This window comes from Rhinolophus sinicus, linkage group LG05 (assembly GCF_036562045.2).
Source record: "Rhinolophus sinicus isolate RSC01 linkage group LG05, ASM3656204v1, whole genome shotgun sequence".
NCBI lineage: Eukaryota > Metazoa > Chordata > Mammalia > Chiroptera > Rhinolophidae > Rhinolophus > Rhinolophus sinicus.
In genome coordinates, this window is record NC_133755.1 from 9185171 (window position 1) to 9213064 (window position 27894).

A 27894-nucleotide genomic window follows, 5' to 3' on the forward strand; every position below is an offset into this window, starting at 1 on the left:
CTACTGAGGTTGAAGACTGAGCAACACCCCTTCTATTGAGAACAAATCTAGATCAAGCAAGACAGACTGGTAGAGAGGTGGAGAGCAAATTAAATTCAAGGTGAATAGCAACTAAGGAGAAAAATAAATCTTCCCAAACTTGTGTTGAAGATACTAAAGAAGTGTTCATTAAAGAACAGCCAAAACAAATAAAATTTAGGTCTGTGGAAAGAGTAAGAAAATGTAAATCCACTTCTTCCTCCTCTGCTACTCTGAAAAAAATCAGTGCTGTTTGCTTATTAAGAATTCTTTCAATAGTGCATTTTAACTGATGCAATGAAATTTAAAAGAATTCTGGAAGAAAACATCCATTCAGATCATTCAAGGAATATGCTCCAGTCTCAGAATTACAAAACTAACAAAACTGGTGACAAGACATTTTATAGGAAAAGGGGAATGAGGAAGTGACAGAAAGGAAAATTAACCCGTAAAATCCTGAAATGCAAAATAATCATCAGAGTAAAAACTTTATAACATAGGCTGTACGTACTTGAGAAGATTGTTCTTTAAATCATCACTCTATCACAACATATGGTATTCATCATCTGAGCAGACCTTACTTGCTCATCGTGATTTTAAATTATAATTTTAAATTATAATAGATGTTGATTCTATGTTTCTAAACAACTAAATCATTTAATTCTGAAAACCCATCATTTTTTAATACATTAAAAAACTAACAGTTCTATCTCTGTATCTTCACGATCTACCTTTTGAGTGAAGAGACGCTACTCTCTTCAAGCCTTAAGTAGCCCGAGAATATTAGCGTTGCAAAATTTGGGAAGAATTGTAACCTTTTAGAATATTGACCCTCCAGAGCCTTCATCAAATTAAGTTGACTTTTGCTGAAAAACTAACATGTCCATTCTGCACTTTTGGAATGAGAAAATGGGGAATGGAGAATGCAGTGGCCAGATTACACTCAGCACACAGAATGCATTGCACTACAAATTAAAATCAGTTCACAGTGCTACTCTATTCTTAATCTGTCCTATGCTGATAATATTATAATTTAATTAAAGTTTGGGAATGTTACTAAATAATATCTGTGCGCTAACTACAGTAGAATATCAACAAAAGGAGATTAGTATTGTCAGTACTCGCCCTTAAGCAAGAACCATTCTAAGAATAATGATCATCAAGAGACATACCTGCTCATCCTGATTCCACTCCCCTTGCTGCTTCAGAGACGGAATGGCCCAGATGCTCAGCTTCCCTGAGAAGTGAATGGCTGCAAGGAGGGTCCCATCTGGAGAAAGGCTCATCTTAAAGATCCCATCCTACACAGTAATTATATCACATGAATGTCAGAGCAAGGGAATTATAGCTGAGTAGAAATGACCTCCAGGATTTAATAACACTCTTTAGAGGGTGCCATGTCATACATGATCTCTCCAACTTAAGGGTTCCAACAGCTTCCTAACACTATAAATGTGCTCTAGCATAGAGAAACAGGATTCTTACCCTTAAGGAGGTTTTTTAAAAATCTATTTTATAGTGTTATAATTTATATATAACCCCAAACCCAAATATGAGAGCATTATTAAAATATTTCTTTGCATCACACATCAATTACCATAAGTTCTCAATAACTGTTATGGGTTAATGTTGAGTACATTGTGAATTTCTTGAATTTTGGGTCCACATCTTTATAAGATTCTGTACACAATGTCTAGAACATTCTAAACATCATAAACAGGCCACAAATTCATGTTGTGGATAAGAAGGAAAGGGAGAAGCAAGAAGAGCGTGAGGGAAGAAAAAAGGATCCAAGGCTGAGCCTTGGAAGGCCACAAGGAAGAAAATGCATTCCTTAATTTAAGGGACACTATCAATGTTTAAGACGTTCCAGATTTGCTGGCAGATTTTTCTAATTTAAGGAAGCTAATGTTTGCCAAAAGGAGAGAAACCTTGTAAGACACTGATTTCACATGGCCAACCGCAGGGACACAGAGAAAGTCTTGTCTTTCAGTTCCTACTAATCTAGCTAATCCCTGTCCTTTCCTACCGAATACCAGGTTTGCTCAGTTACCACAGCGACAGACACCAAACAAGCCAGGCGTCACCTCCCTACCACTTACAACAGAATCAAAAGAATGAACAAACACCACTGGACATCTGCTTCCCATTCAAGCATTTATTACGGACAGGATCTAAGATAGTTTATACCCACAAAGAACAAATCAAAGACCTGAAAATAGTAGCCCAGAACCCTCTTTCTCCTGAACATTTAGAAAATCTGGCAAAACAGGGCCCACCCACCCCAGACGACAACAATCAGGTGAGACGAGGTAGCACATGCACCCTGAGAAGGGTCATAGGCTTTCCACCCAGCCAAAGCCCCACCATTCTCTATGAGGGCCCAAGGTTAAGGCTAAACATCAGCTACAGAACTGGAAACTACACACGACTCTACTAAAAACCCAGAGTTTACACCTGGCTCAGTTCACGGTATGATCTACCTAACTTCGACAGTCGCTAGAGTTTAAGCCCTCGACTCTAAATTGACTGAGGCACATTCGCCACCAAAAACAAACAGAACAATTTCAGGACATGAGAAACATTGCTGGATGAGTGGGTAGACGAGAAGATTAACATCCTCTAATCTCACTGAAGGCTGAAATCACCTTAACTGGATATAACAAGTCTATTCTAGAATGCCAGAATTAAATGTAAGAAAGTTTAAAATATAAATGCCTGGGACCCAGGAAAGAATCAATAAAAGCAAAAGCACTTCAAGCAAGATTCTGAATATATCACATGCCTTCCCTGTGATGGAGAGGGGCAGGAGTAGAAGACGAAGGACAGGCATCTTCCTTTCACAACTCTAACATCAAGAAGCTCCATGGTTTTGCATAAGGAGAGCCTCAGAAACATAGATTTCTATGAGCTAAAAGATCTCCCCGCCCATCCTTCAGAGTTTACAGAGGAAGAAAATGGAGACCCAAAAGAGTTAAGACACTTGCCCAAGATCATTCGAGTGTAGACAGCAGAACCTGAACTCGATGCCGAGTCCTGCATCCTAATCCACGTCACTCCCATGATTGCGGCCCTCACCTGGGCCACAGCCTTTCTAGGAGCCATAGGCAGGCTCCGCAGCAGAGGTCATGGTCATGTATACCTTATTATCTTTGCCACCTGAGCAACAGTCATGGATGACCTGTATGCTAACTCCCAAGTGTTAAAATGCTTCATTAAACAACTCCACTAAAAGTGCTCTCAAAGCAAGGAGAAAGGTTATGAATCTATTTAACATTAACAAACAAAAAAATATACTGAATAATGTAAATAATTTAACAACAGCATCGTGACCAGGAAAACAGTGAATGTGCTAAATTCTCTGTTTCCTTATTTCCTCCCTTTTCTCCTTTCCTTCCTTTCTAGACAATTAAGCAATAAATACATTAACTAAAATGTACCAATTGCTTTTAATGTGGAGGGTTCTTGATCCCCTTGGTTTCATTTAATACTATGATAGCCACACGGCAAACTTACCATTCCTTTTTTTAAGCATTTTGTTGTAGAAATTTGCACTCACATGAAGGAAAACAGAAATTACAGTACAGTGAAAACCCCTGGACACAACCACCAGCTTAAACAAATATCAACATTTCCAGCTTGTTTCATGCATCCACCCCCATCCTAGCCAGGCCCTCACTATGGGGGCATTCCGAGGAATTCCTACTAACACAGACGCCCACACCGTGTACAATTAATTAAGATCCGTTAACACTCAAGGTTCACTCATTGTTGACCTAAAAGGTACTCCAGTGATAATATCTGAGAAGCACGAGGTTAAGCTTTTTTGGACTTACCTGTTCTTGTCCTGAGCGACTGTAAAACTTGACACTTAACATCCTTAATAATCCCAGTGTCTTTGGTACCTACAAAATAAAGGCGTATCACACAAAGTGAGATTAATGAGATGCTTTCTCATTGTATGAAGTCCTTTGATCATAAAATGAAAACTATAGCAAATCTAGTATTTAAAGAAAGTGGTTAAGAAAATCAATAGGTGTCACAGATCTTGGTAAGACTATTTTATTTGACACACACACAAAAAAAATCCACCAAGCAGTTAATCTTATAGAATATACCCATAATCAAGTGCTTTTTAAATACATACATACCGTGTTTCCCCAAAAATAAGACCTAGCCAGACAATCAGCTCTAAGGCATCTTTTACAGCAAAAATTAATATAAGACCCAGCATTATATTATATTATATTATATTATATTATATTATACCAGGTCTTATAGTAAAATAAGACTGGATCTTATATTAATTTTTGCTCCAAAAAGACGCATTATAGCTGATTGTCTAGCTAGGTCTTATTTACAGGGAAACATGGTCATAAATCTAGTACAATCTACACAGATTAGAATCCACTCCCAGCTATTCTCAAATGAGGCTGCCCCAGCTTATCATTTGATCCTAACATCATCATGGAAAAGGTCAGAACTTCCAACAGAAATTTCACTCATTGAGGAATTGATCCTGTACTTGAAAAATACCAGAAAACAAAAAATCATCCAGAAAGCAATATTTGAAATAACATGACACAAGAGTATCTTTGTCTTTAGATTTAAGAAATATACTTATAAAAGCAAGAAGGAGAGGTGGATATAATTTTTTTTAAATGGAAAATAAGTATTGGTGAAGATGTAGAGAATTTGGAACCTAGCACATTGCTGGTGGGAACATAAAATGATACAGCCACTGTGGAAAACAGTTTGGCAGTTCCTCAGAAAGTTAAATACAGAATTACCATAGGACCTAGAAATTCCACCTAAGTATATATCCAAAAGAATTCAAAACAGGTATCTACACAAATACTTGTACGTGAATGTTCATAGCAATATTATTCACAATAGCCAAAAAGTGGGAACAACTCAACTGTTCGTTAATAAAGAATGGATAAACAAATGTGGTCCATCCAGACAGTGGAGTATTATTCAGCCATGAAAAGGAGAGAAGTACTGACACACACTACAACTGGATGAACCTCAAAAATATTATGCTAAGTGAAAGTAGTCAGATACAAATGGCCACATATTGTTCAATTCCATTTATATGAAACATTCAGAGTAGGTAAATCTACAACACACAAAGCAGCTGAGTGGTTGCTGGGACCTGGGGGAGGCGAGAACAGGGAGTAACCTTAGCTTAAGGGCTATGAGGTTTCCTTCTGGGGGGATGAGCATGTCTTGAACTAGACAGTGGTGATGGCTACACAACTGCCACTGAATTGTACACTTTAAAATGGTTAATTTTATATTATGTGAAATTTACCTTAATTGAAAAGAAAAAGGCAAAGGGGGGGTACTGTTTTGTTGAGGTTAAAATTTTTCCTACCAAAACTTCTGAGTAGCTGAAGACATCAGTGATGGCCTAGTTCCACATCTCCCAATATTTTCTCCAACAAGAAAGAACAAGAAGGGAAAAATAAACCTACATGAAAAACCATGCCTACAGCTTAACTTGAAAATAGAGGACAACCCAAACTTCAAAACAACTGTAAGTAGAAAGAGAAAAATCACCAAATCCCAGGGTATCATCTGCACTTGCTCGTGCTCCTGCCATGTCCCATGACCCCCCACCTGCACCACCACCCCCGCCAGGTCCCCACAAGGCCAGGTGGTGAGTCAAGACAGATTAGAAAACATTGCAGGGCCCAGGGCGGGCAGACGAGGGAAGCTAGAAAAAGGGGTCTAAAAAGCACTGTCAAATTTATAATCCAAGAAAATTTTCCAGAAACAGAAAAAGATCTGAGAATTTATACATTGAATGAGCAAGTGGGCTCGGCTCCAGCCAGTGAATGAGGCGGAGGAGTGAGGGTGAGGAGGAGGAGGGCGAAGAGGAGGAAGAGGAAGAGAAGGAGGAGGAGGAAGAGGCAGGGAGCCAGCCAGTGCCCTGGGTGAATCAATGGAAACCCCCTCACGAAGCCGGGAAAACACTTCAGCCGCAGCCAAATAGCATTGATTATATTCCTTAAAAAAAAAAAGAGCAAGTGGGTACCTGGAAAAATTAACCCAGTATAATCAACTCCAAGAAATATCCTAGGAAGCCTATTAGATTTCAAAAATAAAGAAAATCCTCAAGCAAAATGGCCAAATAACATACAAAGGGGAAATAATTAACTTGCTTCAGACTTTACAAATTCCAGACACAATACAAAGTAACAATAGTGTTTTGTTTTAAGTTCAATGAAATAAAGGGTAAACCAAGGATTTTATATCTGGACCTGTTTTCCTTCAACTATCTAGGCTATGGAAAAACAATTTTGAACGTCCAAAAACTTAAGAAACTCCACCTATGAGCCTTTCTCAAGTCATCTACTAGAGAATAATTTCATCCAACCAAGAGATGATTGGGAAAATTTCAACAGAAGACGTGACAGTGAGCATTTTGGAATATATAAATGGATATCTAAGATTAAAGAGATGTCAGGATGAATGCAGAAACTAATGTGTAAATATAATGTGTTTTGACAAAATAGAAATAACACAACTAAAAAAGGGAGGAGAAAGGAAAAGGAAAGAGAAAAATAAACTAATTTTGTATAAGCATTTGGTAGGAATTAGAGAGTATCAATAAAAGTGATAAACTGTTACAATATTGGAGGGCACTAGTGACATCAGTAAGATAGTTTCAGTGAAATGATAGAGGTTAATCCCCATTCAAGTGAATTCAAGAGAGACTGGAAAGAGAGGAACTGGAAACAAGTATAGACAACTCTTAAAAATGTTAAAGAAAATCAAATCCAGGGTGGTAACAAGATTTGGTGGGGTCTAAATTCCCACCCCCTCAAACTAAAGAGTTTTTATGATGAGAAAAATAAAAGCATGCTATACACTGATAAATCTAACAGACAGCAAAATTCATGTTGTAGGAAAAATATCCTTCGATAAACAAGCATACAAGGTCTAGCGGACAAACGGAAGGGTCGGTTTCAGCCAGTGCAAGGCCAGCCTGTCTGTGATAACGAGAGAAAAGAGAAGGTAAAAAGGCGCAGGTGCAGGCAGGCGGTGGGATCTTATGGAAATATTTTTCTGATTACTTCTATTTTCTCAGGGCAATAGGATTTCTCAGAGAAACAGGATTCCAAAAAGCCTGTGTTCTTTCCACAACATTCTATAATGAAAAAGCAGCAAGCAGCATCAGTGACAAAACATACAGTCGGTTTTGTTCACTTTATATACTTTTTTTCTAAAATTCTGATCTTAAAAATAGAAACAAATAATAATTAACACAGTAGACCATTTTATGGTTTCTCAGGTGCCTTTGCAGGTATTACCTCAAACGGTTCTGGAAGACCCTTACTACACATGGTAAGGATGAGCTAGAATTCCAATCCCAGCCTCTGCCGCCTGAGACGGAAGGGGTGGTTCTTCCCTTCCTCCCAGTTACTGAACTCTAACCTCGTACCCCTTAGAGCTTACTGGCCTTATCTGTGGACACACCTGTATCCTCCAATAAAGTAAAACCCTTGAGGGCTGCTACCTTTATATTCTGTTATCTGGAGCAGCCACTCGATGTTGAACAAATGAATACATAAAACTATCGCACATAGATGACACTACCATTAATTTGGAAACTTTGGTCCATGCACATATTGAATTTTGCATAGTCTCTTTTACAACCTAGCAGCCTTGAAAGAGACTAGAATATATGTGTCAGCAGCATTTTTCGGTCAATATCAACCCCAACATAATAGCAACCTTAAATAAACAATAAGGAGGTTCGATGAGAACAATATCTGCCACCTGACAAAAGGAACTAATCCTGTAATTCAAATTACTTTGGGGAAGGCGATGAGGGATGATTCTAAGTTTAGCTGCAAGACACATTTAAAAGCCACTAATGTAATTAAAATACACTTTCAGCGTTTCAAGAAGTTAATCATACAGCAGAGCATTCAATTTGCAATTCAATATTTTTCCGCACTTATCCCATCAATGAACAACCAATTTTCTATCAAAAGACTCCAAAAGCGAAGCTTCAGGCCAGAGCGGGAAGGGCCGTACATAGCGGAACAGATTCCAATACTTTGGTGTGAAGCAAAGTGAAAGCACAAGAGAGTTCAAAAGTGAATAAAGGCGGCATGGCATGTGACAGAACTGTGTGACCTTCCCTTTCGCAGACCACGGTCACAGATGCACGTGATCACACTCTATGGAAATGGACTTGCACAGCTTGCCTACTTCATCTCTCCTTGTGTGCTCCACCCCGATTTCCTTTTTGTCCCCTCAACCTTTAATTTTGACAAATTTCATAGTAACTGAAAAGTTGAAATGATTACACAACAAAACACCAGTGTACCTTCCCTGAGTTCACCAATTATTAACATTTTGCCACATTTGCTTTATCTGTGTGTATACATACTTTAAAATTATTTTTTGCATGAAACATTTAAAAAGAAGCTGCAGGCAGCATAATTAAAATCTAGAGATAAAACTGTTCAGTCGTTCCAAGATCTGCCCTGATATATTTCACAATCTAAACTGCCAAGGTGGGTATGAATTCCATCAGAGAGCGAAACATGCCTACATTCCTGCAAATATGGAATAACATGCAATAAGTATAAGCAACCCCGACCTCACTTGTTTCCTAAAGTTTGGGATAATCATCAGAGCATAACTATGACAAGGCCACTGATATGCATGGAATTTCACATGGGGAGTGAGGGAAGGTGTTGAACTAGAACTAGAAGATCGGTTCCCGTAATACCTGTTCCCTATTTTCAGGTGTTAAGATCTCATGGGGCCTCAGGCTCCTTATCGTGAAATGTGGCTAATAACACTCAAACAGGACTCGTCACTGGATCCTACAGAGAGAATAAACGGGTGCTAGAAAGAGTCGACGGATAAGGAGTGGAAGGATGAGCACAAAGCACGCCAGTACATAAACTGGTCTGCAAACACAAACCGCGTTAAGGTCTGGGCCAGATAAACCAGAAAGTCAATCTAACTAATAAATAAAAAATAAAAACCCTACCACTTTGTTGGGTTCAATTCACAATCACATATGCCAGTATCTGCTAAAAGCTAAACAAAAAATGAATGGAAGCTTACTATAATTCCTAAGGATTTCTTTTCAAAAGTACTTCTTCGTTAGTTCAACACCAAAACCTATACCCATTCATTGTTTTAGAGGATTATTTTGAAATCAACCTATTTTAAGACAGAAATAATGGGACAAATAAACACTCATTTTAGGAAGAAACAGCATAACTAACATATTCACTTCTGTTGTGCTCACTCCAATTTGTTGGTTTCTACCCTCACTTGAGAAGCTGAGTGCCCGCCACATACCAGGCAGTGTGCCAAGCACGGGTGCAGGATTTTGATCAAGTGCCTGCTTTCATGCAGTTCACAAAAATAACCAGGATACGCAACTTCATAGGCTGGCTAACACAGCAGACACAACTTGTGGTCACCAGTATCTAGCTCTGTGCACCTTTCCGGACACAGAAAGCTCCTACCCAGCCCCCTGAAGGAAGGAGGGCCATGCGATTCGTTACACTGAATGAACTGCAGGCACAAGTGATGTCGGCTCTGGTTTCAGGCAGTAAAAAGTTCCTCCTCTTAGCCCTCTCTTCCCCTCCTAAGGCCATAAACTGACATAGCAGGACCTCAAGAGGTCACCGGCCTCCATGGATCCTTCAATTGTCACTTGGAACAAGGCGTCCAGGAGAGTCATGGTACTGACAGCAGGCTTTGCCACAAGAAGTACGTTTTTATGTTGTGACCCACAGAATGTTAGGCTTTTTCATTTGTTTGTTTATGTGACTATTACAGCATACAAGGGTGCCTAAAATAAATAAATAAATAAATAGAAGGGAAGAAAACTAAAGTAAAAGGGTGCCTGGCACAACACAGAAACTCAATTGCAGAACGAACAAATGAACAAACGGTAGAACAGTCCATATGAATATGAAACAAAATGGAATGACGTGCACCGTGGCAGCTAAGAACTTGAACAGGAGACCTTCTGCCACAGTTTGTACTCTCATTCTGCCACTTGCTCACTGGGTGACCCAGTGCAAGTTACTAAACTACACTTCAACTGCCCTCATTGACTCGGGCTAGTAACAATACCTACCAGAAAGGATTACTGATAAGTAAATGAGCTAATACAGGTAACAGCACTCAAAACAGCTGCCAGCACACAGAAAGGGCTTAATAAACATTAATGTCTACATAAGCAAATGCAGGTAATAGGACTACCATTAGCTTGTTTGTTTTCCTAGTAAAGAAACCAAGTTAAATAAAATATGCTTTAGATAAATTTGATATTTGAAAAAAGTAGTAAAATTTCACTAGCATTAAATCACTTTCCTCATTCAAGACAAATTATGTCCTCCTCTATATCCCACAAATGGCTTATCTGCCTACGATGTATTAGCAACTGAAATGCTGTAACTGTAACTCATACTTACTGCAGGGACCCTGTCTCCACCATTGGTGACCTGCTTATAATACGGTGATCCTGAAAGAACTCTCCAGGCAGAAAGGCCACAGCTCGAAGCTTTTGATGTGCCCACTTCAGCACTTTCACATCCACCAACCAGTAAAAGTCTAAAAAAGAGAAAAATTAAATTGGTAAATTGCAAATATGAGCAAGACAAAATCAAAACAAAGAGCAGAAACAGTTACCTTCACAAGGAAAACTAAAGTAAAATTACTATGTACTAAATCTAGAAAGTAAATATTTTCAAAGAAACGACCAGAAGAAAATCAGATGGTTTTCAATTAGAATTTCACCTTCACTTACAAAGAGGTAAGACTTACACATTCAAGCACCTGAAACCCAGATGGGAGCTTAGAAAAGACCAAAAAAAAAAAAAAAATGTTTTAAGCTTCGCCATTGAATATCAAAGAAACTGTCTGTATCAACACCAATAAACTTCAATAAACAGGTGTGTCACCTCACCCAGACACAGATGTGTCCATTAGAGCAGAGCATGGGACACAATGAGGGCAGTTACCGTCATCAGCATTGACAGTGGGACAGCCACTGCAGTACACTGAGCTCCACAGGGCCAGCACGGGGACAAGTGTGCACTGGACGGGCACTGGGCAACTCGGTGCTCACTGAGGACAAACAATTAAACATGGCAAAGGAGGCCCTAGGAAGCCGAGAGGCCAACTGTCCTCACATGCATTCTTTGTGCAAACCTGCCGGGAGCAGCACAAGAAGCACCGATGCTTCAGTCAACTTCTCAGAGTTTTCTAAGAGCTGCTCAGAGAGGTGGAAGACCATGTCTGCTAAAGAGAAAGGAAAATCTGAAGACATGGCAAAGGAAGACAAGGCCTGTAATGAAAGAGAAATGGAAACTTACATCCCTCCTAAAGGAGAAACAAAAAAGAAGTTCAAGGATCCCAGGGCACCCAAGAGGCCTCCTTCAGCCTTTTTCTTGCTTTGTTCTGAGTGTCGCCCCCAAATCAAATGAGAGCATCCTGGCCTATCCACTGGTGATGTTACAAAGGAGCTGGGAGAGATGTGGAATGACACTGCTGCAGGTGACACGCAGCCTTATGAGAAGGCTGCTGAGTGAAGGAAAACCACAAAAAAGATACCGCTGCATACTGCGCTAAAGGGAAGCCTGAGGCGGCAAAAAAGGGAGTTGTCAGGCTGAAAAGAGCAAAACAAAGAAGGAAGAGGAGGAAGATGAAGAGGAGGAAGACAAACAGGATGACAACGATGATGAGAAAGTTGGTTCTGGAGCAGTTTTTTTTCTTGCCTATAAAGCATTTAACCCCCTGTATATAACTCACTTCTTTAAAAAAAAACACACAAAAAAAAACACTGTAATGTAAGGCGGTGTAAGATTTGTTTTTAAAGTGTACAGTGTCTTTTTTTGCATAGTTATTGTGTCTTTACATAGCCCTGTCCTGGTGGCATTTCCAACAGCCACTAACCTTGCCTGGTACAGTACGGGGGCTGTAAATTGGCATGGAGATTTAAAACTGGTCGTTGGTGCACAGCACAAATAAGTAATACACGGGGATGGTAGTTTTTTCATCTTCAGTTGTCTCTGACGCAGCTTATTACAAAACAATTGTTCTGTTAACTGAATACCACTCTAATTGCAAAAAAACAAACAAACAGTTGTTTTGTTGATATTCTGAATGCTTCTAAGTAAATATAATTATTTATTTTAAAAAAAGAAAGAAAAGAAATGACAGCCAGGAGTGCCATGGGCAGAACGACACAGTAAGAACTTTTCTGGGACAAGACTGGTTAGTAGTTTAGCTGCACATTATGATTGGTTGTCTTTTCTGGTTGTTATACTTCCTTAGCAATCAGAGGTCAGTTACCAACAGGGAAAATCAGCCTAACAAACTAAAAATGAAATACTGTATGACCACTATACAAACTAAGCTGATTAGTAATGGAACACAAACAGTAATTTTTTTTATTGAGGTGTAATAGGCATATAACATTATACTAGTTTCAGGTGTACAACATAATGATTCGTTATTTGTATGCATATTGTGAAATGACCACTATAATAACTCCAGTTAACATCCGTCACCACACATGGTTACAATTTTTTTTCTTGTGATGAGAACTACTCTCTTCGCAATTTTCAAATATGCACTACAGGATTGTTAACTATAGTTACCACAAACAGTCATGATTTTTAAAGTTACGTTCAGTAAATCAGGCAGGGAACTGTATAGCAGATATCATAATCACCTGTCTAAAAGAGAAAACAGTTTGAAAATAAAAGTTCTGATATAGTAAAGGGACATTACAACTGCCAGTGAGTGATTGGTTGTTCCCAATGACAACAGGTAACACAGTAATAGAAGGGAGAAGCTACAGACTTTTGGACGCCCCATTTTTTTAAAAAGTCCCGCCCCTATGCTTTGGAAACTCCCGGCTGCCGAAGAGGGAGACAAGCACTTAAAACAGAGGTTGCACAAACAGAGGTCATGTGCATATAATGATCCCCCCACACAATCTACCACTGTCCTAGTGCCAGAAAATGTCAAGCTCCTTTTACATCAAAACATACATAACATCTGTCATCACTAAGCGCCCATTTTGTCCAAAAGAGGATGCACTTCCTCACTCCAATTAGTATTTACCTTTTTACAGGCCATGCTCAGAGAAAAACCAAACTTCTTTAGTTTCTGCATAGAAATTGAAGAGTGAAAAGAAAACGAAAACACTTCCTAAGGTTCCTTAGAGTTGGCATATCAAAACATTGACTCAGTTAAATAGTTACATTAACTCTGAAATGTTATATAATTATAAATGTAAGTACCTCATGATGTGTAACACATGAGTTCTAAACCAGTAGAAGTGTATACTCAAGGGTAGTCAAAAACAACTGTTAGTGCAGAAAGCAATGCGTGCCCTCTGTTAACTGCACCCAGGATGGGTGGAGGGCAGAATAATGGTCCCTAACATGTCCATGCCCTTAGCCCTGGAACCTGCGAACATGTGACATCTCAGGGACTAAGGCTGCTAAGCAACTGACCTTAAAACAGAGACTACCCTGGATTATCCAGGTGGCCGAATGTAAGCACGTGGTCCTTAAAAGCACAAGAGGAAGCAAGAGAGTCAGTGCCAAAGTGATGTGAGAAAGACTCGACCAGCCACTGCTGGCTTTGAAGGCAGACGGGCCATGAGCCCAGGAAGCTGAGCAGCCTCTAGAAGCTGATAAAGGCAAGAAAACAGATTCTCCCTGGAGCCTGAGAGGAGCCCAGCCCTGCTGACATGACACCTTCATTTAGCTCAGTGACACCCATTTCAGACTTGTCACCTCCAGAACTGTAAGATAATAAACTTGTTCTAAGTCACTAAGTTTGTGGCAACCTGTTAGAGCAAACGCACAAAACTAACACACACCTTGCTTCTTTCCCAGCCCCAGAGCTCAGACGACCTATCAGACTCCATATCCAGCAACAGCGCCCTTCTCATTTGACTACTTACTTCCTGTCATGTTTCTGAGCTAAGCTGACAACAATTTGAAAAGGAAAAACAAAAACAAAAACTCATCTCTACCACATACTCTCAGATGCAAAACTTGCAAAACTGCCTAAAATCCTTCTACAGCTATGGTGCTTAGCCCAACCCAAAATCTCAAAATTCATAAAGTAATATAAAATGTGCTTTAGTCACAAACACATCACTTTTGAGCCATCATTCAAAGCCTCTTTCCTATTGCTCTTCTTTTTGGCTCTAACAAGTTTACATCACAGCAAATCAGAAGCAACGAATTCTGAGAAGATGGCCCTTGGCGACCCATTTGGGCTGTTTCCCCCCCGAGGCCAGTCCTTGGAGCTAACAGGTCATCAACCCTGTTCACCAGGGCAAACCAGATTTCAATTTCAAAGTGAAGCTAGCGGTATGAGTATTATTTGCCTAGAGCTTCCATTCTGCTCAAATGATTCTTTTACACCAAGATAATTTCCAAAAAAGGAGGATATATGTAGTATAGATAAAATCAAGTTATTCCTCTGGATCTAACTACCAATTTGAAGAAAACACAGTTGACAAAAGAAAAATACTTTACACAACACTATAAAGATGCGATCTACACACTGGGAAATCTAAACAGGAAGAAACTACAGGATAAATGACGTGGTTTCTTCAGAACACACACACACACACACACACACACATACACAGAGCGAGAGAGCAAGAGGGAAAGGACAGCAGATCAAGGAATTAAAAGAACAGTCTGGATGTTTGACGGTATTGACAAATTATTAATTATCCTCGGATATAATGGTTTCATGTTTATATTTTTTTTAGAGTCCTTATTTTTTTAGAAATACAACTGAAATATTTAATGAAATAACATGCTTTCAGGATTTGCTTCAAAATCACGGAGCAGGTAGGTGGAGGAAATGACTAGGGATATAAATGAACGAGACTGGCCAGCAGTGATTGTTAAACTGAATGACTCACAGTCAGTGTACTATTCTCTCTATGAACATGCTTCAAATTTTCCTTAAAGAAAATTTTGCTTTAAAAAGTCAATTTGGGGGCAGCCGAATGGCTCAGTTGGTTGGAGCACGAGCTCTTAACAAGGTTGCCAAGTTCAATTCCCACATGGGATGGTGGGCTGCGCCTCTGCAACTAAAGACTGAAAATGGCAACTGGACTTGGGGCTGAGCTGCGCCCTCCACAACTGGATTGAAGGACGACGACCTGGAGCTGATGGGCCCTGGAGAAACACACTGTTCCCAAACATTCCACAATTTAAAAAAAAAAATTAAATAAAACAATAAATCAATTTGTCAGGGAAAACTCCCCTAAACAAATAGAAACAAAACAGGTAATTTTGAATATCTACCTTTCCAAATTTAATCAGTGTCCAAACAGAAAACATGTGATTCATAAAATATATCCTTAAAAATCAGTTGCCTATAACCATAATAAAAACACTGAGAATTCAACAAATCCCCGAAAGGCCAAGATAAAGCAGATCCTAAAAACTAAAATACTTTTCATCTGATGAATGTGCAACACATATATTTATATTAACGGTATAATTCTTTGCTCAAGGCATTAAGCATTATCATTTTAATCTGCACTGCTACGTCATGGAGGGGACCATGTCATATCTGATTTTCAGATTAAAAAAATACACACACAACTTTAAGCTGCCTGACTACTGAAAGAGATACAGAGCTGAGATTTCAGATTTATTATCTCCTAGTCTTGATACTAGAAAACACTATGAAATTCTCACAAACATCATGGCCATGCATAGATCAAGTTGGCTATAAAATGATAAGCTCTATTAAGAACAAAAGTAGTTCATTAAGAACAAGAGCGGGCCGGCCCCGTGGCTCAGGGGGTTGGAGCTCTATGTTCCTAACTCTGAAGGCTGCCGGTTCGATTCCCACATGGGCCAGTAGGCTCTCAACCGCAAGGTTGCCTGTTCGACTCCTCGAGTCCCACAAGGGATGGTGGGCTCCTCCCCCTGCAACTAAGATTGAACATGACACCTTGAGCTGAGCTGCCGCTGAGCTCCCAGATGGCTCAGTTGGTTGGAGTGCGTCCTTTCAACCACAAGGTTGCCAGTTCGATTCCTTGAGTCCCGCAAGGGATGGTGGGCTGTGCCCCCTGCACCTAGCAATGGCAACTAGACCTGGAGCTGAGCTGCACCCTCCACAACTAAGATGGAAAGAACAACAATTTGACTTGGAAAAAGTCCTGGAAGTACACACTGTTCCCCAATAAAGTCCTGTTCCTCTTCCCCAATAAAATCTTAAAAAAAAAAAAAAAAAGCCTGAGAAGGCCAACTGAGTGAAAAAAAGACCAAGAGCGATGCAATATCTGCTTCCAATGTTTCCTTCATTCATGGCAGGTGGAAAAGGAGGCAGAATGACGTAACTAACCACGTACTGTTCCCACCAGATGGTATGGCAACTCTGGGACGCGAGGCTCCGGCTACAAGAAGCACATGTGTTCACACATGCAAGGGGGCATGTGGCTTGTGTGTGTGCAGAGGGGGCGCTGACACATTCATCAACGTATTCACAAAATGGGGAACTGGCAGCTGTCGTGTTCCAGGCAATGTGCAGGACACTGAGCACAGAGCACACGGGGACGAATACGGTGTGCTCTCTGCATTCAAAAGGCTCCCTCTCTAATTAGGGCAAATAAAAGGGCAGAACAGCTGGGAGCCTGGAATTACATGCTGCGAAAGACGACAGCCACATCTGAAGATGGTAACTCAGCCCTTGTCTACGGGAGTGACCGTCACTCATACGTGCCAAGGGGTCTCACCCCCACCTTGGGATGTTCATTTGCCTGTGACTTTATTGTTTCACAGCACTCACAGTGTGGACCAAGGCTAATCCACAGGGGATTACGAAAAGCCAAATAAGGCAGGTTGACAGTGATGTCTGGCCTAGGAACTGAACCTTCTCCATCAGGATCCCGGGTTAGAAAAGGCTTCCTGGGCAACACTATCCAAAGTGAAGAGAAAGAAGTTCCCCTGGTAAAACCAGGTAATTGAAATGAAAACAGTCGACGGAAATGAGAGCAGTCTGAAGCCGAGCACAGTACACACAGGAAGTGTTTCCCGAACGACTTTCTCCTTAAGGAGCAGAGTGACCAGCGCTACAGACCCTCCTTCCCTGCCTGTCCTCACTCGTGTTAGGTTTCAGCAGTAAGATGTGAGGCAGGGAGAAGGGAATGGGAGGGGGGTTACAAACTGATACACAAACTGATGAAGAGGGCACTGGCCAAGGCTAAGTTGAGAATTTAATAAAGGAAAACATCAGGAAGAAATTTTCAAAATATTTGTGAAAGACATAGAAGACATGAATGAAGAGAGACAAATACCATGTTCTTTGATTAACTCAATAACATACAGATGCCAATTCTTATTAATCTATAAATTGAATGCAATTTCAAATACAATCCCCACAGAATTTTTCATGTAACTGAACAAAGTGATGTAATGGCACTAGACAAACATAAAATTCACACGGGAAAGCGGGATGCTAAGAGGAGCCAACTCAATTCACACTGATGATCTTTCCTTTGATGAGCTGTGCTTTGTGCACCTTAACCTATAAATAGTTTCCTAGCCTAGTATCATCAAGACATTCTCCTTTGAATTTGATCACGTTCAAATCTAAAACTTCTCTCCATAAAGTGAAAAGCCAAGTCACACACAAGGAGACATTATTTACAACACATGAAACTAACAGAGTGTCAGCCAGCAGGATCTACAAAGATCCCCCACAACCAGTCCAAAATAAAAATGGACAACAAATAAGCAAACCACAAGAGAAATCCACAGTAACGCTTTATAAACTACATTTGAGATTAGATCAATCATTTTGGAGACCAACATGACAATACCTAATAAATGCACATAGCCAACAATCCCACAAACTATGTTCTAAGGAAACTGGAAAAATTCTTGCACAGGTATATTTATCTCTTGGTAATAGAATATTTCATGCACCACTATTTATCATGCAGATGCAGGAAAATGAGAAATACTTTAAATGCTTAAAAGGCATGCATAAATAAATTCAATAAATTGTTCAGGGAAACAGATACAGTGTAAAAAGAATAAATATAAAAGTATTAATATATATTGGAAGCTCTCACACCAAAAGCATGAGAGCAGTTGCCTCTTAGAAAGGGGAAGTGAGACTAAAGAATGGAAGTAGGAAATTTTGTTTGTATATTTCTCTCTTTTATTTATGTATTTACGTGTATGTATACACATATGCACACATCTAAAGGAAAAAATACAACCTTAATATTTAATTCTGGGTAATAGGTACTTAGGGGTTCATTACATCATTCCTGTACTTTTCTCTCTTTTTTTAACTTAGAGGAACATCAAGACACAGTATCCCAAATTATATACATAAATTTTTCCAGTTAATGAAGTCCAGGGGAAAAAATTCAGTGAATTTGTTTTAACTCTTAGCATCAACCCACAAGTCTAGTCAAATACTGAAAATGAAATGAGCATACAATTTGCTCTATGACATTTTGATATTGTTTATAAATTAATGGTTGTATATTTGCATTCTGCGATTTACTACTGAAAGGATTATTAATTTTTTGAAGAAATTAAGTCCACAAACAGACAATACTGTAGAAAATAATTTGTATCATTAATATTATTTTCTGTTGCAGTAAGTTCCTCCACCCAGCATATTTATCTGCAGTATTAACCAGGACCTCCTTAAATATACAGGGTATTTGGCTCTTAAGTGCTTACTTTAAGACTTTTGAAGCAAATAATTGTTTTTAAGTTATTCTATAAAGACATAAAGCAAACCAGAATTTCTACAGGATAAATTAAATTCTCTATACTAAAGCACATGATGTGTGGGAGTTAAAGCTTCACTTCTCAAGAAAAATAAAGGGGTTGGGGGGCAGGGAGAACCTTAACTTTCCCAATAATTTTTACCTCAAAATGCCATGGAAAATAGGAAAGTCATGGGTCTAGGAATGAGAAGCATCAGGCACTTTTACAACAAAGTAATTATGTAACCTTAAGGAAGTCCCTGTGTCCCATCAATACTTACTAAATGCAAATTGCCTGCCAAGTAATGAGGAGTATGCTGAGCAACTGCAGAATGTTCTTAACAAACCATTTCTAATTCTTCTTGGGATTAATTCAGTGTCCCGTTGAGCTCTCCTAGTTCATTAGCATCTGCGGTGTGGTGGCTGGGGGCACGCATTCTGTCCTACCATCCTTTCCTCGGATGGCCTTGGACATGCATTCATTCATTCATACATTATAATGAGCACAGTCCACCCCAGGGGAAAGGACAACTACTTTCTGTGCAGACCACTACTGCACAGGACCTCTCTGCAATGACCTTGAGTTAGGTACAGACACAGCCTAAAGGACAGAACAACTGCATGGGGGAAGCGGCTCTTCTGGGGAACACCAGAGAAAAGTTCATCCTTTAAACCACTGCCCAGCCAGATAAAGGGATCAGGTAAAGAGCGTTCCAAGCCCAGGGAACTTGATGTACAAGAGCACAGAGAGGAATTTGTAACTGGTGTGTTCAGAGAATGACAGGGAATGCAATGAGTGTTTCTAGCCCATATAAAAGGCAAGCAGGACAGAAAATTCAACGGGGTCCGTAACAATACAAAGTGGCTTATCTCGCTCCCTTCCTGGACACTTACCACCTTCTACTGTCTAGACTGTAAGTAATTTAAACTCTACTAAACTTTGAGCCACGTGGGCACAGAGATTGTGTCGGCATCCTTCCCAGCAGTCACCAGGCTTGTTTCACTCAGCAGACATCTATCCGCGCTCCATGTGGAAAGAACTACAGAGGCACAAAGGAGTAAGACACAATCCGTGTCCTCGGCTTCACCTCCCCAGGCTTCAGTTCTCTCTCCTGCGACAGGAAGGAGCTGAACCAACTGATGGATGTAACTCTTTCCCAGCGCCGACATTCTAAGAGACTGAAACTCAAAGCAGGAACGTAGGTAGACAACAAAAATAACCTGTAACTGATGGAGCCAAAAACACAAGGAGAAGCAAATTAAATGAGAAGTAAAGGCAGAAGCCCAACCAGAACAGAGCGCAGTAGAAACGGGGTATGCAAGGCCACATGAGGAGAGGAAGGTGGGGACGGAAAGCGCCACCCTAAGCATCACACATATGTAAGACGGATGAACTGGGGGAGCTAAACGGGACACTATAAATTATTTCCAAGAACTATTAAAAAGGGTGTATTAAGAAGGTTCAAGCTAATAATTGTTGGAAGAATCTGCCATCTAGTGGCTTAAAACTTCCTAAAGCCAAGACAGAAAGTTTGAAATAATAGAGAAAGAGAGACTTTGATATACCCAGTCCAATGACCAATGTGCTTGTGACGTACAACCAGCAAGGGGGATAAAGGGAAAGAAAGGAAAAAACTGCATGTCTCAAAACTTAACAGTGCTTAAGATCGTGCCCGGTAAAGCAAGGGCTTGAAAACTTACTTGACGGCTAGAAGCCATTCCTCTCTTGGGATAACTGCAATGTTTCCAATTGTAATTCATTTTAGTATATCTTAAATATTTTTTACTACAAAAATCCTATTAGTTCAATATTTGAAATTCTGTTTACCATTATTTATTAGATAAAGGATTTATAAGAAGAAAAATATTCCAATATATGGTGATAGAAAGAGAACTGACTCTGGGTGGTGAACACACAATGTGATACATAGATGACGTATTACAGAATTGTTCACCTGAAATCTGTGTAACTTTACCAGCAATTGTCACCCCAATAAGCTTTAATTACAAAAGAAAAATACATCACCGTGACTCTTTATACATCAATGGTTCTCAAACATAACTATGCATCAGAACCACTAGAAGGCTTGCAAAAAAACAGATTGCTGTGCCACTCCTCCAGGTCTGATTCAGTACTGTAAGTCTAGGGTAGAGCCCAAGAATTTGCATGTCTAACAACCTCTAGTGGTAATTCTGGTGCTGGTGGTACAGGCCCCACACTTAGAGAATGCAGAGCTTTTCATTATGCAGGCATCTGTAAGCTGAGCTCTGGAAGACACAATTCACTATAAATCACATTATGAAACATCACACTATTTAGTCAACATAGACATTTAGCTAATCATAGAAAATGGATTGTACTGAATGGTTAGTAAAGACAAAACATGACAATTTTTCTTGGATGGAGAAAGCACTATTGAAGATTGCTTCACTCAGTAACAAAATTTCCTTTTCCTGGCAATTTGATAATTAGGTATTTAATGTATTTAAAATTGAGTGGTACCTGGTCATAAATTCCTTAAAATATAATTTATAATTCAGAATCAAGAGGTACAGGAAAATCCATGAAGTTCAATACTCCTTACTTTATACCTTCGAAGCAGAACTGGACCCATATTCGGATGGTTGGATGGCATAGAACAGAGGTCAACAAACACGTCCCATAAATGGATAGATAATAACTATTTTACCCTCAGTGCGCCATACGGTGTCTTTCACAAAACTACTCATTCCTGTCATTGCACAAGAATGCATAGACAATATATTTAAAAAGTGTGGCTATGTTCTAATAAAATTTTACTTATTGACACTGAAATTTGAATTTCATGTAATTTTCATGAGTCAGAAAACATTTTTTTTTTCAAACTTTTTAAAAATGTAAAATCCATTCTTGGCTCACAGTCCATACAAAAACAGGCCCGATTTGGCCCACAGGCCATCATCTGCCAACCCTTGGGACAGAGAAAAGCTCATCAAGCGTGGAAGTCAGAAGACTTAAGTTTCCCTTTAATCGTCATACCATCTTAGGAAAGTTCTTAACCTCTTGGAGCTTCAGTCTCTCCATCTACAGAGCAGTTGTGATAGGATCTTATAGAATTGTGAAGACTAGGATTCAAAAAGTATCTGGTAATCAGGAAAGGCTCTATAAAGTCAATTTTCCCAATTATAATCTTAAAGATCAAAAGAATTCAATATCAATTTAGAAAGTGCAAAAAATCTGAAAGGTACTATGCTAGCAGCGTAGGAAATACCGCACAAGGAAACCAAATTTTCCCTAACCTAAAGGAATTATAGTCCTGTGGGTAAATAAGATTTCACCTAAGAAAGGTTTGAAAGAAACCACTTTCAGGCCTTCCATTCATACAGTTGTTCAACCTGGCCTCTTAAATTTGAATTCTGCCAAAGTCAGGCTTTCACTCATTTACTCAACAAATATCTACTGAGCACCCTGTTTCCCAGGCCGTGTTGTACATGCTGAAAATAGAGCTACAAGTAACACAGATAAAGATCCTGCCTCATGGAGTTTACGTTCCTTGCATCAGCATCGCTTTAACCCTTTTTCATATGTTTTGACAAAGCCAAGTAAACGTTAACAATAGAACCACAACTTACTGCCAGATACTCCTGCAAAGCACTGCAATGAGCACGGATGTTACCACACTAAGACAGAGTGCTTGCCCTCTGGGCGGCCACAGCCCAGTAGATTACTAAGTGTTGAATAAATGTACTCTTTCTTACCAACGTAAAGATGGATTCTAAAGGGTCACCCCAACCAAACATTAAACAGCAGCTAGACAGATGAGGGCACAAACAAGAAGGGCATTCTGGGCAGAGAAAAAAAAGAAGAACCAAGGCTTTAAAAACAAAAACATTCTGAGAAACACAGTAATTTACATGTGTCTAAAGTTATCCAGAGCAGGAATCAGCACCCTGCAGCCTCTGGACCAAAACTGGCCCACCTCCTATTTTTGTCAATAAAGCTTTATTGGAACACAGTCTCACACACATGTGGTTTATGGCTGCTTTCACACTGCAATGGAAGACTTGAGCAGTTACAGCAGAAACTATCTGGCCGTTTACAGAAACCAAAAACAGAATTCAGGTCTCTTTTCTCCTAACCCAGTACACATTCTATATAAATATATATTTTTCAAATTTTCAATTTGTCTATAAAATATAAGTATCATTCTTTCATTCCTATAAAATAAGCTAAAGATAACTCAATAGCCTTCTTTCAACTCTCTACTCCCAGGACGGATCCACAACAGCTAGCCTCACTACAAGTATAAAAAGAAATTCAATCTGGCCCAAGGTATTCCTTGAAATTGTATTTCCACAAATTTTTGCAGGATTGTGAAGTAGTCCTTATAACTGGGGGGAGGGAGGAGGTACAACCAAAGTATCTCACTCAAGAGCAATGAAGTTCACAGATACACAAACTGTATCTAGTTAAACCACAACCAAAATACTCTGAAAGAAAGGGGGTCGGGGTAGAGAGATTGATTGGTTGACTGACTGATTTACCACCTGAACAGATTCAAAAATGTATGAAGATCTTCAAAGGCCCACTTAAATGTAACTGTACCATAATGAGAATTAGCCCCTCTGAAGGGAAGATGTTGAGGAAAATTTGCCTTCATTGGCTGGTGTTAACTTCTGTCTATTAGCTTTTGTCTGTTCCTGCATATGATGTGATTTCTGTGCTGTGATCGGGGTTGAGTAAATTCCCCCTTTGGTCTCATTCTCCCGGGAAGGGGAGACATGAGATGAGTTTGCAGTTCCGCCTTCTGTCTCATTCCCAGCAGGGGAGATACGAGATGATGTTGCTTTCTGCCTTGTTTCCCCCCATCAGCAGATGAAGGGAAGAAGTAGCTAAATTGTATCCGGACGAGGTAACAGGCACATCGCCAGGCCTTGTTGCTTATCCGGGTGAACTAGCCCTTTAGTCCCATAAGTAATATATTTTCTTTTTTTTTAATCATTGACTGCCAGACCCTCCCAGAACTGGCTAGTCCTTGAGAGGAAAGGCAGGAACACAAAACTTGGCTCTGGGGTGCATCTAAAGAGATATATAAGACAGACCTCAGGTGGATTGATATTGATTGATTGCTATTTCAAGAGGTTGCTGTTCAGAAGATCTGCTGTTTCAGGACTGCTCTTCAGGATTGGATTGTTTCAGAGTAAGAGATCGGAACTTGTCTTAATGGACAGTAGAGACTTCTTTTGTTGGTAAATTGTCATTATTCTAGCATCTTTGGGAACTTGTATGCAGCTTGCAGTATCAGGAGACGTCCTAACTTCCAACAACAACAACGACAACCACAGCAACATTCTTCAGATTGTTAACACCTTGAAAACTTATATGCAGCTTGCAGCTTATAGCATCAGAAGACGCCTTGACTTCTAACAACAACAACAACAAGAACGCCAACAGCAGCAACATTCTTGGGAACTAGCAAGCAGCAGCGTGGGGGACGCCTGAGTTTCTCTCAGTTACAGACCTGGCAAGGTTTTGATTTATGACTTTTCCAGTGCTGTTCCCCACCCATCCCCACCCCACCCCCCGCCGGCTTGGTGAGCTTTTGGCATCTACTGTAATAGTTACTATCCTATGGAGCTTATTACTGCTTTGGGATACTCCTTAGTGACATTATTTGTGTATTTAGCCAAGAGATTTTTGATCAATAGTAAACATGTGTTGGGATCTCTTAAACTTACATGTATGTACACTCCTTTGACATGATATTGTTACCAATATATATAGTTTAGTCTTAATCGCCTTTACTTTCTGTCTTTAGCACATTCTATTAATTGCCTTTGTCTGTTGCTATTGGATATTGCTAAATAAACTCATTAGCCCCACTCTAGTGTGTGCCCCTCCTCTCTCTTTTCCCCCATTCATCATTACACCCTCCTCACAAAGAATTTCCAAATGGAGGAGTGATGGGTCGGTCAGAGCTGCTTTCCAACTAATTTAATATTTTTCAATGCTAGGAAAAAAGGTTAAATTAATACAGCATTGGCCTCTACTTAGAAGCCAGCCAGCTGAAGGCTGCTAAGGGCCAACATGCTTCTGAGTCACACGTGTCTGCCTATCTGTTAACATATTCTGGATGAAAACAGATCACAGGCTATACCCAAGACTCACTTCCCTGCTTCCCCAAAAACAAATGCCTATGAAACAAAACAAAAAGAAAAACTTAGTCTGTGCCACTCAGAAGTCGCGTAATTCACATCTAAGGACTTTACCTCAGTGTACAGCTTTCTCTACACACAACAGTGCCTCTTCATTTCTCTTCAAAAAACCAACCTGAACTTATGGGAGAATTTTCTCATGCTGGAGGAATGAGCAATTGATAGGCAAAATGAAAAACACCTGAATATAAGGTCAACTCGATTACTGGTCTGACATACAGGTAGAAGGCTCCGCATTCATCTCTCAAATGCCAATAAGTCCCACATTACCAAAGGCCACATGCACGCTCTCAACAACGGGAGATAATCAGCAATGATCATGACTACAGTACTCATCCCTTTTCTAGAAGCAAGCCTTCATAAAATTATTCATCTTTTCTAGTTCGGGTTTATGAAAAATGTACAATGCAATTTATACCCATCTGCTCCTCCAGCTGTCAATATAGTATATCTGCACATATCAATGCCCTGATCCTCCCAGAATACATGTGACCTTTGTATTACAAAGGTCGTACAAAGCCATTACAAAGACAGGCAATGTAATGGCTGTGAAAGTCCGCTGCTTATTTCCCAAAAGCATCTCATAGGTCTACATGGAACTTATACTTCATAGGAGGAAACAAAATGTGCCCATGCCCTTGGAGCAACCTTTCAGGCAGGGAACTCTCAACACTACCTTCTTAGCATCACGTCACCTGAGAGCGCATTCACACACCAAACATCTCTGATCCCCCCCCACTACACACTAGCTATTGGAATACTCCCTTTATCCCATGAGTAGAAAGGACTCGTGTACTTAAAATGCTTAAAGTTTTGTTTAGGGAAAATCAAAAACCCCCATGAGATGACCAAATCAGTGTACAGAAAGCATAGCCCTTTAACACGTCAGCATGTCATCACTTAAAGGTATTTCTCAGTCTCCCCTAAAATGAACAGCGTCCTAAAGACCACGTCCTATTCCATCTTCTGAGCCTTTCCCAGAGCAGTAGCAGTCCCTATTGGTGCACGCTTGGAGCAATGCAGCTCCCTAACTATTCTGCAAGCAGAGTGGTTTGTAATCTGATTGTAACCTACTTTAAGGCGATCTGAAACCATAGTTTATCAGTCCCTGCAAATGCTGTTCAAGTTCTTTCTGTAGAATCTGTATTTGGCCTAAAAAACAGCTAAGAGGAAAAAAAAAAAAAAATCATCCTTTGCACCAGCATGACATACATCAATCAATCCTGATTCTTCCCTATAGACTATAAGAAACATGGGTGTCTTTCTTACCGTAAACCTGAGGATCTTTCTTAACAGAAAATGTTCAAATGAAAGCCTGTTTAAAGGGTGTTTTTTTCTTTCTTATTCATTCCTTTATTTATTACAGTTCTATGAGATGATTTATATTCCATAACTCACAGACGTGAGAGATTTTTAGGGGTAATGGAGATAATTCTAAAACTGATTGTAATAGTGTTTGCACAACTGTGTGCACATACTAAAAATCACTGAGTTATATATGAAGTCAGTATCACAGGGTCACCAAGGATTCTCAGCATGAGTGGCTTTTCAAAAGGACCCAAGAAAAGAGGCATGTTTTCTATCCTTTGTCTTTGCTGAGATATAAATTACGGGCTAAAGAAATTAACTTAAAAAGCTAATAATTATCTTTGTGTATTTATCAAGGAACTGCAGGAGATTCAAAGTTGAACAAATCAGATTTTGCTCGTAGAAATTTACAGTGACATTAGGAACAAAACCTGAAAAAAAAATCTATATACTATTGAAAGTAACATCATTTTAAAATACGCACACAGATAAAGTCTTGTATTTGAACTTAACTTATATTATGTGTCCTTCTTTATGAATATATAACTCCCCAAATTAGACTGTACATGCCTAGAGGGTAGGCACTACATTGACTCTCCACCACCAGACACAAGACCTACCTAGACTAAGTTTAATGCCACCCCATCTAAGGATGCAGAGAAGGTAAGAGATACCTCTTACTAGCTAGAACCAGGTACAACGTAAGCCAAAATTAACAGAACAAAGAACACAAAGAACCGAAGAGAGCACACACTCCAACCAAGCACGTGCACTCAACCACATGGTTGCCGGTTCGACTCCCGCAAGGGATGGTGGGCTGCGCTCCCTGCAACTAGCAACAGCAACTGGACCGGGAGCTGAGCTGCACCCTCCACAACTAAGATTGAAAGGACAACAACTTGACTTGGATGGAGCTGATGAGGCCTGGGAAAAACACACTACTGCTCCCCAATAAAAAAAAATAAAAGTACTGGAAATACACACTGTTCCCTAATAAAGTCCTGTTCCTCTTCTCCAATAAAATCTTTAAAAAAAAAGAACCGAAAAGAGAAGGCAGGAAAGTGATTGGGGCGGGGGGATTTTAGGAGGGGGACCAGGACTGGAGTATGAGATAGCCTGGAAAGGATAAAATACATTCATTAGGCTGAGCCAGGATTTGTAAAAAAGAAAATCGTCAAAATCAGCAAATCCATAGAGCTTATACCAAAGCTTCTCAATTAATTTTTTTTTTTATATCACCCATTTTACCACCTCAATTTCTCTTCCTCGACAGTGCTCACAGCATCAGGCAGAACAACGAATTTCATAAAACCTTGATTTTGTGTATTACCAATTTATCCCAACTCCACTCTGGCTGATTTATTTCATATTCATAAAATCCTTGTGGATGATAAATATGACTGGCTTATATTCCTCGAGTAACCGAAAATAAATAAAAACGTGAAGACTATTTCAGCTTCTTTCATTTAAAAAAAAAAACCCCACATAATGGAAAACATAAACAACCTGGCAATATTTCTGTCCTGCACCGCACGGCGTTCACACACACTCCTTGCTTTGGAATAATTTTCATTCAGAAACCTTAACGCAGTCAT

The 27894-nt window shown here is 39.7% G+C and overlaps 1 protein-coding gene and 1 pseudogene across 2 annotated transcripts in view; one reads left to right on the top strand and one right to left on the bottom strand.

Moving 5' to 3' along the window:
• Nucleotides 1-27894, bottom strand: part of NBAS (NBAS subunit of NRZ tethering complex) — a 269220-nt gene that overhangs the window by 211908 nt on the left and 29418 nt on the right. For both annotated transcript variants that reach the window (XM_019751941.2, XM_074331709.1), the window contains exons 10-12: nt 10482-10620; nt 3855-3923; nt 1191-1319 (exon numbers count right to left, since the gene is read on the bottom strand). In XM_019751941.2, the coding sequence (XP_019607500.2) occupies nt 1191-1319; nt 3855-3923; nt 10482-10620 (337 nt within the window). The remainder of the gene's footprint in view (nt 1-1190; nt 1320-3854; nt 3924-10481; nt 10621-27894) is intronic.
• Nucleotides 11017-13638, top strand: LOC109455212 (high mobility group protein B1; annotated as a pseudogene).